General features: G+C 33.3%; 2 protein-coding genes across 2 annotated transcripts in view; one reads left to right on the top strand and one right to left on the bottom strand.

Annotated features, from left to right (window-relative positions):
• Positions 1–19,307, bottom strand: part of LOC123717404 (scavenger receptor class B member 1-like) — a 40,576-nt gene that overhangs the window by 5,131 nt on the left and 16,138 nt on the right. The window contains exons 2-6 of the mRNA XM_045673387.1: positions 7,789–7,880; positions 6,706–6,869; positions 3,261–3,405; positions 730–930; positions 246–473 (exon numbers count right to left, since the gene is read on the bottom strand). Coding sequence (XP_045529343.1) covers positions 246–473; positions 730–930; positions 3,261–3,405; positions 6,706–6,869; positions 7,789–7,880 — 830 coding nt within the window. The remainder of the gene's footprint in view (positions 1–245; positions 474–729; positions 931–3,260; positions 3,406–6,705; positions 6,870–7,788; positions 7,881–19,307) is intronic.
• On the top strand, positions 12,841–15,288 carry LOC123717407 (carcinine transporter-like). The gene has a single exon (XM_045673389.1). The coding sequence runs from the start codon at positions 12,906–12,908 to the stop codon at positions 14,583–14,585; it is 1,680 nt and encodes a 559-aa protein (XP_045529345.1). The 5' UTR covers positions 12,841–12,905; the 3' UTR covers positions 14,586–15,288.

Consider the following 19,307-nt stretch of genomic DNA (forward strand, 5'->3'; position numbering starts at 1 on the left):
GCTATGTATTATTATTAAAAACTTATAATTTTTTACATAATTTTAAATTTTTGGTCACCGTGACCACGCACGCTGCAAAGCACGCGAAACGTCTTAAAATTAAACGTTTTAAAATTATGTAAATAATAATAAGTTTTTAATAATAATACATAGCTTCAATCCGTTTAACAAGTGTTTTCTTAATGTGTAAAAGCTATGTTAACAAAAGACAATTTAAATCATTTTGCTAAGAAAAACAAACTCACCAATGGCGCAGCCCGACAAAGACTCTTTCTATAAAACAAGAGAGAATCATTTTTCGCAATTGAACTCTTGAACTTCGTGCCATCTGAAGCATATTGCACGTTAGAGCAGTGTTTCTCAGGCCATTGCGGCAAGTCTGTAGAGCCTCGGTAGGTGTCAATCAGACCTGAATGTGTTAGCTCTGTTTCCCCAGTGAATATAGTTTCAAAATCGCCATTAAAGTCGTACATCTAAAAAAATATCGCTTTTAGAAATTGAGCAATCATTCAACAGCATCAGTGCCAACCCGAAACTACTGATTTTTGCTAACAGGTTGGCTGAAGAGTAGGCTAACATAGGAAATAACTTGTTTTTTTTATAGAATTTGATTTGAATTTTCGAAGAGCCTTTTATTAATGATTCAAAGAGCTCATTATAGGGTTCATACAACTTATCGATACCATTTTCCAAAATAAACCATTCTTGGACAAAGATGTCTGTACTTACCCGATCAATTAGGCCGAGTTTATCAAAATAGATCCATCCCGGCATAAATGTATTGCCCAAAGTCATGATCTCAGACTTGTAACCCATCATAAACTCTTTAGCTGTCATCTTGGCGAGTGGTTGGCTATTAGTGAGTCCAATGAGATTATTCAAACCAAAACGCGTCACGAAACTTTGGCTGGAGACCACGTTTGCTATACTCTGAAAACACATATAGAGAGTTACTTCTGTTATATGATATCACACTGAAATGCTGCTGGCTAATAATAAAAATAAATCAGTAGCGATGCAACCTTTTTAGGTCTCATCATATATTTGTACCTATTTCATGATAATTTGTTAATCTAATAGGCAAGTAGGTGATCAGCCTTCTGTGCCTGACACGCCGTCGACGTTCGGTCTAAGGCAAGCCGGTTTCCTCACGATGTTATTTATCCTTTACCGTTCGAGCGAATGTTAAATGCGCACGTAGAAAGAAAGTCCATTGGTGCACAGCCGGAGATCGAACCTACGACTTCAGGGATGAGAGTCGCACGCTGAAGCCACTAGGCCAACACTGCTCATTATTCATCATCATTGTCAGCAATTAGTTTTAGAAATATTTTATTACATTATCAGTTTTACAAGAAGTTAATATCATTAATTAATAATTGAACTCGGCTTTTCCTAATGCTATTTTAATCATCCTTATATCCGGGTATATTTAATGTCTGTAATTATAGGCATAAGATCTGTTAACTGCAGGTAATATTTTATTATAAAATATCCAAGGTAAATAATAATTGTATATCATAATTATTTGTTGAAAATATTTTTTTTCCTAGAACATAGTTCACAATGGAGAGTACGATTTTACATGAAAACAATATAGCCTGTACAATAATTATGGCTAATAAGTAATATTATGTTGACTTAATTTTCTACAACACTAAGGTAATGTTCATTAACAGTCGTAGTGTTCTACAATGTTTTGACACTATGTTCGTGTGTCCGAGATACCGCACTTGCAGAGTTGTTTGGATGTAATGTGATTAATTGCGTAGTTTTATTTTAAACTGTTGCGCGAAGGTATCAAGCATTTTTAGTATGTAGTAATAAATTGTTACTTTTGATAATTATTTATACTTTAAATGTAATAAATCGCATTGAGCACTGAGCTGTATTTTTATTTTAAAGTTTAAAGGCCCATAAAGGGTACAAGGAAGTGTTTATACAATTCATAATTATAAAAACGAGGAATAGCAGAAATCAAAAGCTCGGTCATCCATAGATTCGGCCAAACAGATAAAAGACCTGTATAAAAGCCAAAGGTGGCCACTTCGAATAGAATATTTTTTTATTGCTGAGACTTTAATAAATATGTAGGTAATTTTTTTTTATAATATGACATTATTTCATTTTAAAAAATACATTTTTATTTGTACGAGAACTTATGGCTGGACTAGGTAGGTTCAAATATTCTAAAATTGATTGTATGAATCTATAATTTTAACTGACTTCTAACCTATAGTGATTGCAAATTGACATTTCGATATCTTAAGCAAGATGTCATCGACCTTTAGTAAGTTGCAATATTCGTGATTCCAAGGAGAATTTAGAAAATATCAATATGTACAACATAATTCACCAGTACAGTTATAATAATAATGCGTTCAGTTTGGGGCTTGGACTTGGAATTTTTGGCTTAATTTATAAATTTTCACCACTGCTACAGTGACCCAAAAAGATTATATAAATATAATTAAATATGTAATTTTGATCATAGTGTCTTTTTAAACTTAAACCGTAACAAAATAAAAATATTTTTTTTTTAAATAGAAAAGTAGGTGATCAGCATTCTGTACCCGACACAATCCGTGGATTAATCGGGTCTATGACAGGTCTCATCCCGACGTTTTCCTTTACCAGCGACCGTTTATTTACACATAGAAAATTCTGATGATACACAGCCGGGAAACATATATAACCTCAGTTGAAGCCAAGGTCTATAACTCTCTAAGATCAAACTTTATAATACAAGTAAGTATTGTCTTTGGTTAATATAGCTTTTTAGGAGCAGTGTTGGCCTAGTGGCTTCAGCGTGCGACTCTCATCCCTGAGGTCGTAGGTACGATCCCCAGCACCAATGGATTTTCTTTCTATGTTTTTAACATTAGCTCGAACGGTGAAGGAAAACATTGCAAGGAAACCGGTTTGGCTTGAGACCCAAAGAGTCGACGGAGTGCGTCAGCAGACAGACGATCATGAAACTGATGTAGAAATCTGAGGCCAGACCTATAAAGGTTGTAGCGCCATTGATATTTTTTTAACAAAGTGAAAGAAAACTATTTTTAACCGGATTAAAGCTATTTGCATTATTATAAACTTATAATTAGCATTAGCTGTGATGCTTTTCACAATCAACACCTTTTGCCTTCAGTCACCGTGACCACGCACCCTGTAAAGCACGCGAAACGTAAACGTAAAATTATGTAAATAATTATAAGCTTTAATCATGTTAAAAATTGTTTTCTTTCAACAAGTATACTTACAAACAAAGCGATATGCGGTAGGTATAATATGTCATCCTCCTTGTTCCCCTCGGACAGTTCCTCTACCCAGGTCAACGGGTGTTTCGGTGTTGTAGATAACGTCCCGTTATTGTTAAACTTAATTTCGCTGTGCTCGAGATGTTCCCTACAAAAACAAATACATCAAGTTAGTCTCTTTTCTGTGTTCCTCTTAGGGAAAGATTCAGACTGAAAACAAAAACATGCATCAGGCATCAGGAGTCATTGTTCGCGTTTATTGACTCTCAATGTGATATAACTATCTTTTAGCACAAGTTTCCTGGTACGCAAAGTGTAAATAAATAATTTGGCACAGCTTATCAGTTCGACCTGTTTGAATTTATTGTTGTATGATGATTTATAACAAGAATGTAGACTATATTGCGTAAGTTTGTGTAATTGGTATGTTTATTTATAAAGTAGTTGTAGTTTCCAAAGTGATGTTCAGTAGTTTTGCGTTAATTTGTGTTGAAGTTCAAAATCTTCTTCAGGTGCCACTTTATTACGTTGGCTATAAGGGAATATTGGGCAGTCGTTATCCGTTGCCTACTGCAACAAATATTTTAGGAATAATTTCCTCCCTGGGCCGTTGAAGCCCCCTTGTTGCCAAATAAGGAGTGTGGTTATACCGTCTTTACTTAATTTTGTCATAAAACGAATGAATAAAAAACTTTAGCCTTTTAAAGGCGAGATGACTATTATGCGAAAGTTTTTAGACCATATTTTTTTACAACAATTATAAACATCTTAACTGTTATTATGACATTATGATTATTAATATGACATTTGTATTACTATTTTTAGGTGGCTGATTGCGACTTTTATAATATTCAATATGAATGTAGCTTTCTTTGCGCAAATAAACGATTTTTTTATTATTAAGGCTTCGGAAGCAAAAACTAGTTTAAATATTATATCCATAAGTTCATACAGACTGTCAATATAGTGTTAAAGTTGTTTTGTAATAACCTGTAATTCATTTAATAATCATGTAATTAAAGATCACAGGAAACCGATGTATAATTAATTATAATATTGACTACGCATGACCATAATATAGAATAATTACGTCAAGTTATATGAAAAAAAATAGCTTTAGTATGAATATTGAATACATTATGTAACCAAATTCACAACATACACAACAAATCGCTAAATTATATGATCGCTTGGCTAAAATATTAATTAGGTATGATCTACAACGCTACCTGTGCTTGGTTTACAGACCCTTGCGTCGGGGCAACTTATAAAACTGACGCAGGGAGTGTGGGGTTCGGACAGGTGCAATCGACCACTAAGACTCAATAGGTCCCGTATGTTCGCTATGGAAGGTAAAATGTGTAGCAGTTTCTTCCTTTAATCTGTGACCCAGTTAACGTCTGCACTAGTGCCAACCCAACTGCTCCCTGTGGTCTACTGAATATCTCTAATTGGCCAGTTAAGGCATGTTACCTGAACGATAACCATACGTGATAATCTCATTTCTCTCGTTCAAGAATCCTTTAAGAACTTACTAGAGATTATCATGTGTTTTGTAATCAATCACGAGTAGGTCGGCCATTAACCTAATATACAAAAAAGAAAAAACTTGGCGATTACAATGAGTGGCGGAGAGTTTATTGCCAGTTCTTCTCTTTCGTTCTACGCTCTTTATTTGAGAACTGGCAGTGAATGTAAAATAAGAAGCATTTACTGTATATTTATTTTTTTGACGTTCATAAGTGTATGTCGTGTTACCTATATGAATAAATGATTTTTGACTTTTGATATGCAAACCCGCGAGTCGACGCTAACAGTGACAGTACACAGAACTAATATTTAGATCTTAATAAAGTATTGCAATTAATACAAGGATTGCGACGGGGTTATAAGTCAGGCAGTAGAGTTAGCAAAATAGGTTACCATTTTAATTAGGTATGAATGTCATGCTTCAAGAGGAATTGGGATGAATGTCTTCGTAATATAAATGTTCGCGCATATTTAAATATAACTTATATACAGTGCTGCAACTTTTTTAGGTCTGGGCCTCAGATTTCTATATCTGCTTCGCAATAATTAGCTAATAGGTAAGAATCGATTACGATTGGTCGAATTTTTGGGCTAAGACAAGCCTCTCTATGTTTTCTTTCACGATATTTTAAGAAATTAAAAATGTTGATTAACTAATCTTGGGAGAAAACATGTTCAACTATATAAAATCTATTATGTATTAAAAATATATATACTGTATATTAATGGGAATATACTACTACAATTAAATGTTTAATAATTCATTAATACTTTATCCTATTTAAATGTACTAATTTGCGGACCGTACGCACGGAAGTGTTAAATGTAATTGCGAGTTAAATTAGCATGTTTGTTCAAATCAAGGTGAGCATTGATGACTCAAAAGGTTCCTGATCGCATTCCGAAATTCATTCACTTACGTATTCCGGATAAAACCAACTATTACATTTTTAAAGACAAGGTGCCTTCATAGCGTGGGAGTATTTATATAAGTTTTAACAACAATTATTAATAACTATTCTTATATTATGACATTATGATAATTAATATGACATTTGTATTCCTACTTTTATATGGCTGATTATACTTTTTTTTTATAATTAATCAATCTGAATGTATGTGATTCTTTGCAAATAAACGATTTATTGTTATTATTAAAACTTAGTTTTTTCATCTTAGAAAGAAATTAGAGCCACACATGGCCATTTCTAATACTTTTTTAGAATCCCAAACTTGTAACACAGCGTCACTTTTTGATAAAGTATTTTTTTTAACAGTCTGAAGTAAACAAGAAGTTTTGATTTGAGAAATTTTCATTTCGTAATAATTTTATCTTCAATACACCCAATAAACAATACTAATAGTATGTCTAACGCGAGGTGTCATCAGTACCAATTTTTTCGAATCTTAATAAGAACTAGTAAAAAAAGTCAATTTTCTTATAAAATCGCAAAATAAATTATAACTCTGCACGGGTCGAGTTTAAGGACCGCCTGTAGAACATTTTTTTTGCAGCTGATGTCCCTATCTAACCCCTAGTTGCGTTTTAATCCACTTTTTGGCCACCCTGTATAACACTTACAATTTTATAATTAAACATCTGTTGCAATTAAACAATAAGTGTTTTTCTGTATCAACATAAAATACGTTGATAAGATTCAAAAATAAGTAAACAAATTTACGACATCAGAGGGCAGCCTTTCTACTTGACTGTATTCTTTATTGGATATATAGAAAATAATGTACATTCGATCAAACAAGGGCTTATGGTAAATAAAAAACAAATCTTAAAGTAGTGAAGGTGCCGCCACTTTAACACCAAGTTATACTTGACAGTCTGTATGGATGGTTTGAATTGCTTTCTGCAGCTACAATACCCGTCATATGGGACATTGGAGGTACCTTAAAAAACTCTTACCGATATACAAATGGTCCAACTTCTTTGAGCCTCAGCTTTACGTCAGTACCGGCCATGAACTCTTCAGCATTGGTGACATTGAACAAGTAAACACGGGTGTAAAGCTCGACCTCTGGCTTCCTCCACATATCGAAAATCTCGCCACCCTCTTGGAATTTGATTTTCTGTGAAATAAGGGTTGTTAAAACCGTTTTTTCCCCAAAGCATTTGCAGCTAAGCTTAAAATAAATAAAACAGTGGTACTACAACCCTGAGATTCTCCACCTGTTTCCCATTTCCCTCTCCATTACTGGAGGTTGGTCAGTCAACTGGAAATCAACATAGAGCCACTCTCTCTTTATAGTTTACGAAACCAGAATAATTAGAAAACTTAAATAATAAGGTCGGTAATGGGAACTCTTCCACTAAGGAATTTAAGAAAAAGCAAACCAGTGTCGCTAGCTTTTTAGTACTGGGCTTCAGATTTCTGTGCCTATTGATCACTTGTCAATCTAATAGGCTAGTAGGTGATCAACCTACTGTGCCTGACATACGCCGTCAATTTTTTGGGTCTAAGGCAAGGCAGTTTGTTCACGATGTTTACGCGAGCGAATGTCAAATGTGCACATAGAAAGCTGATGCACAGCCGGGATCAAACCTACGACCTCAGGGTTGAGAGTCACACCCTGAACAACACTGCACTATGCTTTACGTTAGCAACCTAACCATACAATTAATACATGAATGTATGTCCTATTTTTATTATAATTTCGGACTGAATAAAATATTTCATACGTTAAGAGAAACAATTTTCAGTCGTAAACTAACTATGAATTGTATTTCGTTTGCTTGTATAGTTCACAAAAACCATCAAAAACAGGTATAATTAATTATATTTTTTATAATAATAATATGATCTTTGAACTTGTTTATAGAACAGAGATCCGTTTTCAACAGTTCAAGGTTTTATTTTTAACCGATCACCACTAATCCAAAATACGAGTTTTGATTGTCTATAAAATAGTTGTTAATTTCCTAATTATTAAGCAATTTATATACTTTGTTAATGAGGATTTTGAATACCAGAGTGAGATAAACACTTACCCATCTGAATAGTATATCGTAGGGCTGTACCAGAGCAATAAATAATCCAGTTCCAAGACAGAAGAAACCTAACATCAACAACACGAACAAACCTGGAACAAAAAATTCATAATGAAGGTTTGTTTATGTAAAATTCTCACGTGGACTTTTCGTCTATGCGTAAATCACGCGATTAAGGCCATTTAAAATTAGCATTTAAAGATTGCGAGCTTATTTGTTTACGGACTTTATTCAATGTTTTTTGGCATCTCTGTATCTGGAAGACCACCATGGTGGTACGCCACCACCACTTTAAAATATAGAGACGACACCTCGCTCATAACTCCCGGGTGTAATTCAGTTTCTAAGTACCATAAAAGGGAGACTATTAGGTACTTATGTAAAATTGTTGATTGGCCTGGTTAGAATGTCTTCAGCGAAGTCTGAGGTCCCTAAAAGAGTGAGTTTATGAGCTGTAAACTGAGATTTTGTTACGAAGGCAACAGATCAATGTTATCATGTTTGCTTCGCAGGTAACTTAAGATAACAATGTAAATAACCTTTTAAAATTTAAAAACAATAATCAGTTATATTCATGTCTTCAGAATTGGCGCGATGTCCAAAAGCATTAGAAAACCTTCAAATACTGGAGTCTGAAGGTGTATTTCCAGAAAAGCAAAGCAATTTAGACATTAAATAACCAGAAACCGTATTTTTTTATGGTAGTGACTTTGAAATTCATTCCAAGGTTTTGTCCTTTCCGAGGAAAACCGCGGGCGGCAGCTAATAATTATAATATATATTTAAATCCGCGGTCATATAACTATAAATGGATGCCGGAATTAAATTGGAGCAATGTCTTTTCAGAATTCACGGTCGAACTGATCTTTAGACAAGCCTACCTAAATCCTTGCCAGAGCTTGCTAACGCTCGGCACATTGATACATTGGTAAAAAAAACACAATATAAAATGTTAAATGTGAAAAATACTTATAGGCAAACATGACATACACGAAGATATACAAATATTATACAAAACAGTTATTAAACATTAATTAATACAAGATAACTTACGTCTTTAATGCCATTTATTGCTTAATTTGTATTTAAAGAAATATCAAATACATTGAATATATGAAAAATATTGCGAGTCCAAATCGAATCGAATCAAAATATTAATGTTATCCAATTAAATGAAAGCGCTAAACTAACTAGCGTGGCCTCGTTGTTTTATACTTTAAAGTCGCAAAAATTAATTAAGATATCATACCCCATGACCGTGAAAACTGCATAATTGATGACTGATAATAAAACTCATTAAAAGCTTTACGTGAAAGGTTCTTATCAGTTGCCTTGTAAAGGTCAATTCACCGAATCCGATTTACCTTGAAAAAACTCACATGACAGCCGTATTACATAATTTATGTTATACAATATATAGCAAAAACATTGTGAATATTTAGGAGGTCGTAATAGCAATTACTTAAAAGAATTCGAGCAGGGTTTATTACATTATGTGCTTCGTCTGTCGTTTGTTAAAACAACGAAACAAACAACGCATTGGCAGCACGCTGGAGTTTCACCTCTTTGTTGTTGACATCCCCATGTGTCGCACTACACGATTTGATACGTCGTTTCTTATAAAAAACAGCAAAGGAATGGAAATCCTTATCGTTCCGTCTTCCCTAGTCAGTATATTATGAGTTCAAGCGTGCCCACTAATTGGCAACACCTAACTGAATAGTATTAGAATTCTAAGTCTCGTTTAGCGTAAGCGAGAGAATTAATGATTAACAATCGTTGCTAAGACATGTATTAACGCGGGACCCTTAACTAAAATATCTCTAATCTTAACTGCTATATATGGTGTAGTAAACAGTTAAGTGTTATTAATTGCATACAATTTAAAAGAACGTAAGTGTTTACTAAATTCGCAAACAAGGTTAGTATACATAAATAAATTAAAAGTTAAGCCGACTCTATATATACACACAAAAACCTTCAGACTTCAGTATTTTGAAGGTTTTCTAATGCTTTTGGACATCGCGCCAATTCTGAAGTCAACAATCTTTGTTGTTTTTAAATTTTAAAAGGTTATTTACATTGTTATCAGTTACCTGCGAAGCAAACATGATAACATTGATCTGTTGCCTTCGTAACAAAATCTCGGTTAACAGCTCTTAAATTACGCTCATAAAACTGATTGCCCCAGAAAGGGGGCTTTTATTTACGTCACGATTACGATTACGTCATTCTAATGCCACCAAGCCATATATGGTCTTATAGATAAGATGAATATAACTGTATATGTATTGCAAACCATATACATTATAAAGATAATAGAGCCAAAGAAATGGCAAAACCTTAGCAAATATCATCCACTTAAAACAGAACTTAATTTGTGGAATTCCCAATGAGGTGGTATACCGATACGAATAGTAGCTACAAGTATTAATAAAGTCTGTAGTCATTCAACAATTAGATGCCTATAGACATCACCATTCTCCAAAAACAGGCCACCACACCTCATTACCAACAATGTGCATGGGTTGTTTGCCATAGTAATTTTGAATGATGATTTGCTATTTTAAAAGAGTATCGCCGTAGAGGTTTTTACGCCGGCTTATTCTCTCGGCCTACACCCTCTGTCTTTTTTGCCGATGAGTAGGGATTCAAATTTAATGACGTTCAATAAGTGATACCTGTAACTATAATTCCATAATAAACAAATTTCATTTTTTTAATTAATACACTACATAATAAACTACATGAAATATAAAATAAATGGGAGCATTGGGGGGTACTGAAGATTCTCCGGATAACGCCGTGCAGATTTTAATGGACTTTTCTAAAGAGCTAGAAGACGTAAGGCTCACTTACAGCTGAGAGATTTGAGACAGAGAGAGACAGAACTTTGCTACAAGGAACGTGGCTCAAGCCACGACGACGACCCATAGACGGGGACTAGGGGTTATTAAGCCAAGTTAATTAAGTGAAACGGCAAAAACATTCATGACAAACCTAAAGTACAAGAAAATGTAAACGATACTGTCCATTTTACAGGCGTAGAGGTTACACGGAAGCTAAAATTGTCATCTTCCACATGAATCTTTAAAGAATGAAAAAATTATTTAGTAATCACTATTGTACATAGTAACTTTGAGTCATAATATCTTTATAATCGTTATTTACATACATTTTACCCAAATCTTTTAATTGTTTAGCATGACGTAGTATCTGACGACATGATTTCGAAAGAAGACTACAATCGAGGGTTAATGGTACCAGTGTGGAAACGTAGCTAAATATTATGTCTCCGACATGTCACATTCAATAGGTTTTTGACATATAAGAGTCACACTTTAAAGTGTGAAATTCAGAAACGAGAATTCAGAACACGAACTACAAAATCCAATGCATGGCGTACTGGAGTCTGATATTGCGTTAAATCTATGAATGTAACCTAAGATCTTTAATGCATTTGTTAAGTATTTGTGATATATTAATTTCTATATAGAAAGTGATACATATCAATTGACTTTTTTCATACTTTAAACATGTAATTCTCTTTCTTAAATTAATTTTTTATCGTAAATTAAATTTATTATAACGATTGAAATAATATTTTTTGTACGTAAAAATATTTCACACTGATTGGCTCAAACCGGATGTAACCTTACAGTTAAGGCTGCCAGGTCGGCCTTTGCGAAAATACAAGATTCAATGACCCTTCATTTAATTCATAACAAAGACGTGTTATAATTTAAAAGTAACTGTTACGAGTATCTATATTCTATACTTGTATGTATTTATTTATTTCATAATATGTAATCTAAAATAAATTATATAAAACAGTTATAATAAATATTTAAACATAGACGGAATACATATTTACAAAAATGTTCAAGCATTTACGAAAGGAAAAACCGATAAAAAATATTATTTACCAAGCTATACTTAATTCGTGAGGGTGTGTATTTGGGGTGTGCTCATAATACAGGTGATTTGTCGCTATGGATATTCTTAATACATCTTAAACCAGATTGGTCGTTGTATGTCCTGTGTTATATCGGAGTTTTTTAGTATAATAATTATCTCCAAGACTCATACTGTAGCTACTTCCATGAGAATTTTCCCGAAGATCTGGGATTGATATCGGGTGATACCAATGTTAAATTTTTTTCGATGTTATTATTATTGAAATAAATGTATAGAGTTCCAGAAAAGAAAGGGATCAAAACGTGTTTTTAATTATTTTAATGAAATATACTACGGTATTATTATATACCGTAGTGTATATATATAATAGATGTTATAGTCCCCTAACTCTATGTATTACAATAAATGATTCAATAAGTATTTATTACCTATATATGATTTATTCTTTGTCTAATAAGTACTGACGTCACTAAGAATGAAATGTTAAACGCTTTATGCGTACGCATACAAGGCTTACTTGAAAATTTTAATTCTATTATAATCGGTTATTACTAACAGGACATGATTTGCCCTTACATAAGGAAAAGTACAGAAAATAACTTAGGTCTATAGAATCAGAAATATTGAAAGAAAATGTTTAGCGAAGTTTCGCTTCTTCAAAAGAAACACATCTTCATGTGTTTTTATAGAAATTAAATTGTAATGAATGTCAATGCTTCCTTGGACGGAGAAATTGTGACCACATAAAAATAAATAGTCTAGCTCATTATGACATATTTAAATAGATCCTAAGATCGGGGCATAACTCCGTGACCGCAAAACGAAAATAAACATTAAGTTTGGTGGTACAAATTATTCACTGCCGATTGTAATTTTTTGCTGATTGTTGTTGCTACTAATAAAAAAAATCTGTGTCATTTATGTCCTTCCTATAAACCAGCACGCGATTAATTTTTCCTGTAATACAACAATAAAATATGACCAAACATTCGACATTAATTATTAAACAAAATTATAAAATTAATTGCCGCAATTACATTATTGTCTCAATAATTAACTAGCTTTACCGATTGTAAAGATAGCGGCTATAAAAAGAAATCTCGCAACAAGGTAACGCGATTCTAAAAACAATTCCTTATGGATCTATGTCGGTTTAGATTTAGCTACCGAACGCTTAAGAGAAAAATAAAAAAATAAAAATGGAGGGAAAACCAGAAAGGGTCGTAGACTATGATGAGTTACTCTCATCAGCCGGAAAATTCGGAAAATATCAGCTATATTTGTTCTTTATTATGGGTCCGTTTTATATATTCGACGTGTTTGCATACTTCTCACAGTTGTTCATGACCGAAGTGTCACCTAACCACTGGTGTTGGATACCAGAGCTTGAGAACTTGACAGCGGTAGAAAGAAGAACTCTTGCTATACCCTCGGATCCCAATAGCCGCTTCGGCTACTCACAATGTTCCACATACAACGCCAATTGGACAGAGGTCCTAAGCACTGGACAGTACCCTAATACATCGTGGGGTGTACAACAATGTCAATATGGATGGGAGTTTAATAAAACGGAAATTCCATACCCAACAATTTCCAGTGAATTAGGCTGGGTATGTGATAAAAATAGCTACCAGGCAACGGCCCAGTCTATCTTCTTTTTGGGATCAATTGTTGGAGGGTTCATAATTGGATGGATTTCTGATAAATACGGAAGGTTACCAGCTGCTACCATAAGTAATATGATAGGATGTGTTGCTGGGGTGATCAGTATCTTCGCTAACAACATTATACAGTTTTCTGTCTGTAGATTTATAATGGGTATGTCCTACGACACTTGTATGATGATGACATATCTCTTAGTACTAGAATACGTGGCGCCTAAATATAGAACAATTATCTCTAATTTACCATTTGCGATATTCTTTACATTCGGAGCAATGATCCTACCCTGGATAGCATTAGCGTGTAATGACTGGAAGATCTTAAGTTTAGCAACAAGTGTACCTATGGCATTGGCTTTGTTAGCGCCATTCATCATCCCAGAGAGTCCTAGGTGGTTGCTGTCTAAGAATAGAGTAGATGAAGCCGTCCAGAAAGTTGTTAATATAGGCAAAGTTAACGGCGTACCAGTTTCAGCGAAATTGATAGAAGAATTTAAAGAATCATTCAATAATCAAAAGATCGAAGAAAGCACGAGTTCAATAGAGATTTTCCGACGACCATTGACAAGAAAGGTGTTCATTTGTGTGTGTTTAGAATATATGTGTTGTGTTATTGTCTTTGATGCTTTATTACGGAGTATTGGTGCCTTGGGTTTTGACTTTTTTCAATCGTTTACTTTAATATCATTTACCGAATTCCCATCTCTGATTTTAATTACATTAACTTTAGATATAATAGGTCGTAAATGGATGTCTATTTCATCTTTAGCTATATGCGCTGTTTTTTGTATTTTAACTGCGTTTGTTGGGGAGGGTCTACCTTCCGTTATATGTGCGATTATAGCGCGATTTACGGTTAATATTTCAGTTAGTGTAGGAATGCAGTGGTGTGCAGAGGTAGTACCAACCTCTGTGAGAGGCTCCGCTGCATCAATAGTTCATATTTGTGGTTATGTAGCGACGTGCATATCTCCTTACATAGTATATTTAGGTAATTTTATTATATGGTTACCGCTGGTAATCGTTGGCCTGTTAAGCATTATTGGGGCCTTGTGCGCATGCGTTATACCTGAAACTGGAGGCAAGGAAATGCCACAAACCTTTGCGGATGCAGAGGATATGATTTTAAACCAGAAGTTCTTTGATATACCATTCTTAGAAAAGAAGAAGGTAAAACACGTGACAGGTGAACATAATAATTCATTTGAATTAAATTAAATATATAATTTATGCGAGATTTAAATTATGTGTGTTTATGAGTATTTCAAAGTGTGTTTACAAATTAATTATAGCCGTTTAAGATTATATTTTATAATGAAGAACAATTTATGAATAAGTATTGCTTATTTATGTACAACTGGTGATTTGAAAATATTATATTGTCAGTAATTAGTTTGACCAGAGATTTGTTTTCAACTGTTTTTGTTTAACAAATAATAACTTAATAATTTTTTTGCTTTTATAATTATTTTAGTAACATTTTCCTTTACTGTTTTCTTTTATGCTACTTTTAAATAATGACCAACTAAGCTGAACAATTAAAGAAAATTACTATTTGTTTTGGATTTAAAACTTCATCAGATCACTGATTGTCAGTGGTTCACCACTGACCATTGGGTAGGTGTTGATTCGGGTCAAATATTTTCATTATAATTTTTTTTTGATAATAGAAAAATTGATTTAGTTCTTATAAATAAGGGGTATTTATAAGAACTAAATCAGTCTAAATATAATTGTACTCATCTCTTTCCATCACAGCGTAGATACCATCCGATAGAAAGAGATAATTAATAACAATACTCTAGAATAATATAGGTTAACGGGGCTAAAAAGCTAGGATGACTCTATCAAAATATAGATTCAAACGATTTTCTTTACTATGAGTGTTGGTAATTTAATTATGTGTATATTAATAAAAAAATATCTTTCTACATAATGAATGTCTTAATAAAACCAAAACAAATACTACGGCAAATAAATAAATATTTGTATATTTATATGTACATACCAACATTTTAATACAATAAATATTTCATTGATAATCGAACAAGTGTAGGTTTTATGAATAAAGCAATTCAAATTCCTCTTAAAGAGGTGAATGACCACAAATTGGAGCCCTGAAAATGTGTACACTGTAATTGTATTCTGGGAGTCGCATGGTTGATTCTCAAACCTGTTTAACAGCTAAATTTTATGGCATTTTATGGGTGTCTTATTAATTAACTACCTTAAAAATGTTCCAGTTGGAAGTTCACTTATGTTCACTCTATGATTTAGAGTCAACAACCTATATCGTAGCTATTGCTCATCAACATGAACATTGACAGAAGGCTCGCAAGTGCGTTACCGGCCTTTAGGAAACTAAGTCGAATTAAAAATACTTCAGTGGGCAGCTAATTCCACGTAGCGGTGTGCAGTAAAAACAGCCTTAAACGCTCAGCTCGGAGGACCTCAAGTTGATATAGACTGTTCATAAGGATTCTTTCAATAACGATTTTAGTTTTTTTACCATAGAACCAAATGGTAGCTAATAGGTTTTAATGTCCTCTAATGAAGCATAGAAGTGCTTTCTTATAACACTAAAGTTAGTTACATTAGTGTTTCTTATAGCACTTCGTCCACTAATGTCCAGTCTCATCCACGGCTTATAACATTAATTAGAAAACAATATATTTTAATAATGCGATATTTTATCACTATAAATAATATAAGAATTTACTATAATATATAATAATCATAATGTATGTAAAATTTCTTTTAAGACAGATTTGCACGCCATTGTGTGGCTGAATATGCGAACTTTTTGTACTATATTCTTGCAAATCAATAATTATTAGTTTATGATATCTTGCATATTTATAGATATTGATGTTTTGTATAAAATGGTAGTACATAACATTGTCATTAGTCTCCTCAGAGCACGGAATTTAGTCAATATAACTGGTATTTTTTTACACCTTGGGCGTTTTTTTACGGTCCAATAGTTATGGATGCAAACAAACAACTAAATATTTTCTTAGCTGTTTCATAAATATACATTACGCTATCATTATAGATAATGAACGATCATGTTATAAAGAACAATGTTTGTGTTTTTGCACTTCTATCAAAGATGTGTCAGCCTTTTATTTACATATAGGGCAAGGTTGTGTAATCTTTCATGCTTATAAATGTGTGGGTGGCCAAAATGCTATGCCGTTGAGCCTAAGAGAATGCGCGACAATTGAATGTTCCCAAGCAGGTTTTATACACTGATCAGTAGTCAAGTGGACTCCCTGAGAGACGTTGCCTGGTATTAACTTAGTCCGGTCGGTATAGAATTTAGAAGACCAAAAACTTTCTGACCTCTTGAATATAAAAAAAGAAGATACAGCTGAACCTCCTTAACTGAGAGATCCATTCAATAGACTACAGAACAAATAACCCTAAATTTCCTTTGAAGCTAATTAATTTTTACGTTTGTTTTGATCGTAGTAAAGCTAAACTAAACCCGTAATTAACAAGTATTAAACTAATGTCCTTAGGCTTATTAATCCTTATCATAGATTAATTTAATCTGAGTATAAACTTGTTGATTCCTACATTACTGTTTTTTTGTATTGTCGAATAACAAATAAATACTAAACACTGTAACTGTACATTAATGACAGTTTTAAATACAAAATTATTATCTGAGATTTAACTTGCTTTAATAATCTCTAGTGCAGTGTTTGCCTAGTGGCTTCAGCGTACTCTCATCCCTGAGGTCGTAGGTTCGATCCCCGGCTATGCACCAATGGACTTTCTTCCTATGTGCGATTTAACATGCGCTCGAACGGTGAAGGAAAACATCGTGAAATGCCATGCAATGCAATGACCAAAAAAGGTTAAATATTTAAAAAAATACTGTTTTCAATATCTGACAGCCAGAGCTTAATTGCTTCAGAATTCAATTTGTGCATTGTAAAACCAATAAGGACAATGCAACAGTCTTGATTAAACGCCAAGAAAAGTTTGATTATCGTTATGATTCGGGTACAACAATTTGGAGTAAAATTTGATTTTAATTATGTGTTTTATTGACTCAAGATTTGTTTTTGTTTGGTATTCAAAGGGAAAACGGTCAGTAGTGGCATAAAGTGATTCTAATTCTGAATCAATTTAATTAGGAACACAATTCAATATGAATTAATTGAAGAAGATATTTTGTTTAATCCATTTATTTTCCTCAAAAATAACAAAAGAGTGGAGCCAATAGGATTTACGAACTCGTAGACGGTAACAGTGAACACATTCTGAATTTGCTAGACATCCAAGAGAGATCTACCTCGTAGAATTCGGCATCATCTGTAGTTTTTAAGCATGAGGAAGGATTTTGATCTCTTCCTCCAAACAAAAAGATTCATCAGTCTAACCACTGACCGGCACGAAGTTCCCAGTGGCTAAAATCGAGAAGTTTGATATATCCTTGTTAACGATAGTAATAACTTTGTAAGCGAGTTAAGGGTGAGAGCTCATCGTAATGTAGCCGAAGGTGCGAATTTTGGTTATTAATTTTAACAATAAACAATGACTTGGTGCTTTGACCAAACCATTGTGTTAGGTGTTTCAACCGCGGCCAGGTCTCCACATGTCATTGTATGACTAGTTGAAGGAGTTCGTATTTTTGATGTTTCGTAAAACGCGTCCGAAGTACTTAAGTTTTCTTGTCTTAACCCTCATAAGCACTTCTTTGTGCATCTGCACTCTGTCCGGCACTGTTTCCTTTCAATCTGTTTAAGCATTCGTCGATAAACCAAGATCACAAATGCTGCACATAGTCTCTGTCCAAGATTCTACGCCGTAGAGCAGTACAGAGAACACGTGTTTTGCGAGTTCTAAGTTGTAAATTTAAGCGCTACTATGTAGTATGTGATAATTAACCCCCAAATTGTTTATATGCAAACACTTGCTCGTATAGTAAAATATATAATGGAGAGCAGCCTTAAGCCAAAAATATGCGACACAGTAAAGACACTATTGACGTTATATTAAAATTAAAATTGTAAGCAGTTATTATTATTATTATATACCTACCTGTGGTTATCTGTATTTTATTACCCAGAACTAGATCCTTTAATTACAAATAACAACATATTGTATTCAACAAAATCTATAATTAGGCAGCAAAAAAATATTACAAGAAATTCATTCGCAATTCAGTAAAGTTATGGATACAGTTAGATCAACATATATTTTTACAAAAAAGTTTACAAATACTGTAGTTTTGTCTCTGTACGAATTTATTTAAGTTTCTCGTATCTTGAAGATACATTTACCAATACTTAAAAGGCCGGCAACACACTCGTGAGCGCTGTGGCATTGAGTGTGCTAACAGACGGCGGTATCAATTGTTGTATATAAAAATGAGTATTTTCATTTACGACTTTTTAGGAAAATTAGTTGTAGAAATACATTTGCATTTACATATATGTATTAATATATTTTAATAATGTTATAACTGACTATCACGATTTATAATGTAAGGCAGATTTGCATGCCATTACGTGTGACAAGATTGTACCTATTTTTGCAAACATTATTATTACAAGCGTAAGTGAGGAACTGTACCCATAGTACCACTAACTTAAAGATTATTGTGTATTACATTACTTGTATTATTCCACTGGGGAATTCCAAGTTGTTTTGTATTTAACCGACAGTTAACAATAATAAGATTACTGTTTTTTATTACAATAAGATTCAGAACTTTTACAGTTTTGAGGAAGCATCTTAACTCTGTTATTTCGTTCAATTTATGATCATATTATGGGATGTTATATCCACACAATCAGCCATACAAAAATAGACATGCAAATGTCATACTAATCATCGTGATGTCATAACAATACGTAGTTATTAAGAATTTTTGTCAAACTTACGGTCTAAATACTTTCATGATTAAGAAAAACACTTGTTGAA

This window comes from Pieris brassicae, chromosome 12, assembly GCF_905147105.1.
Source record: "Pieris brassicae chromosome 12, ilPieBrab1.1, whole genome shotgun sequence".
Classification (NCBI taxonomy): domain Eukaryota; kingdom Metazoa; phylum Arthropoda; class Insecta; order Lepidoptera; family Pieridae; genus Pieris; species Pieris brassicae.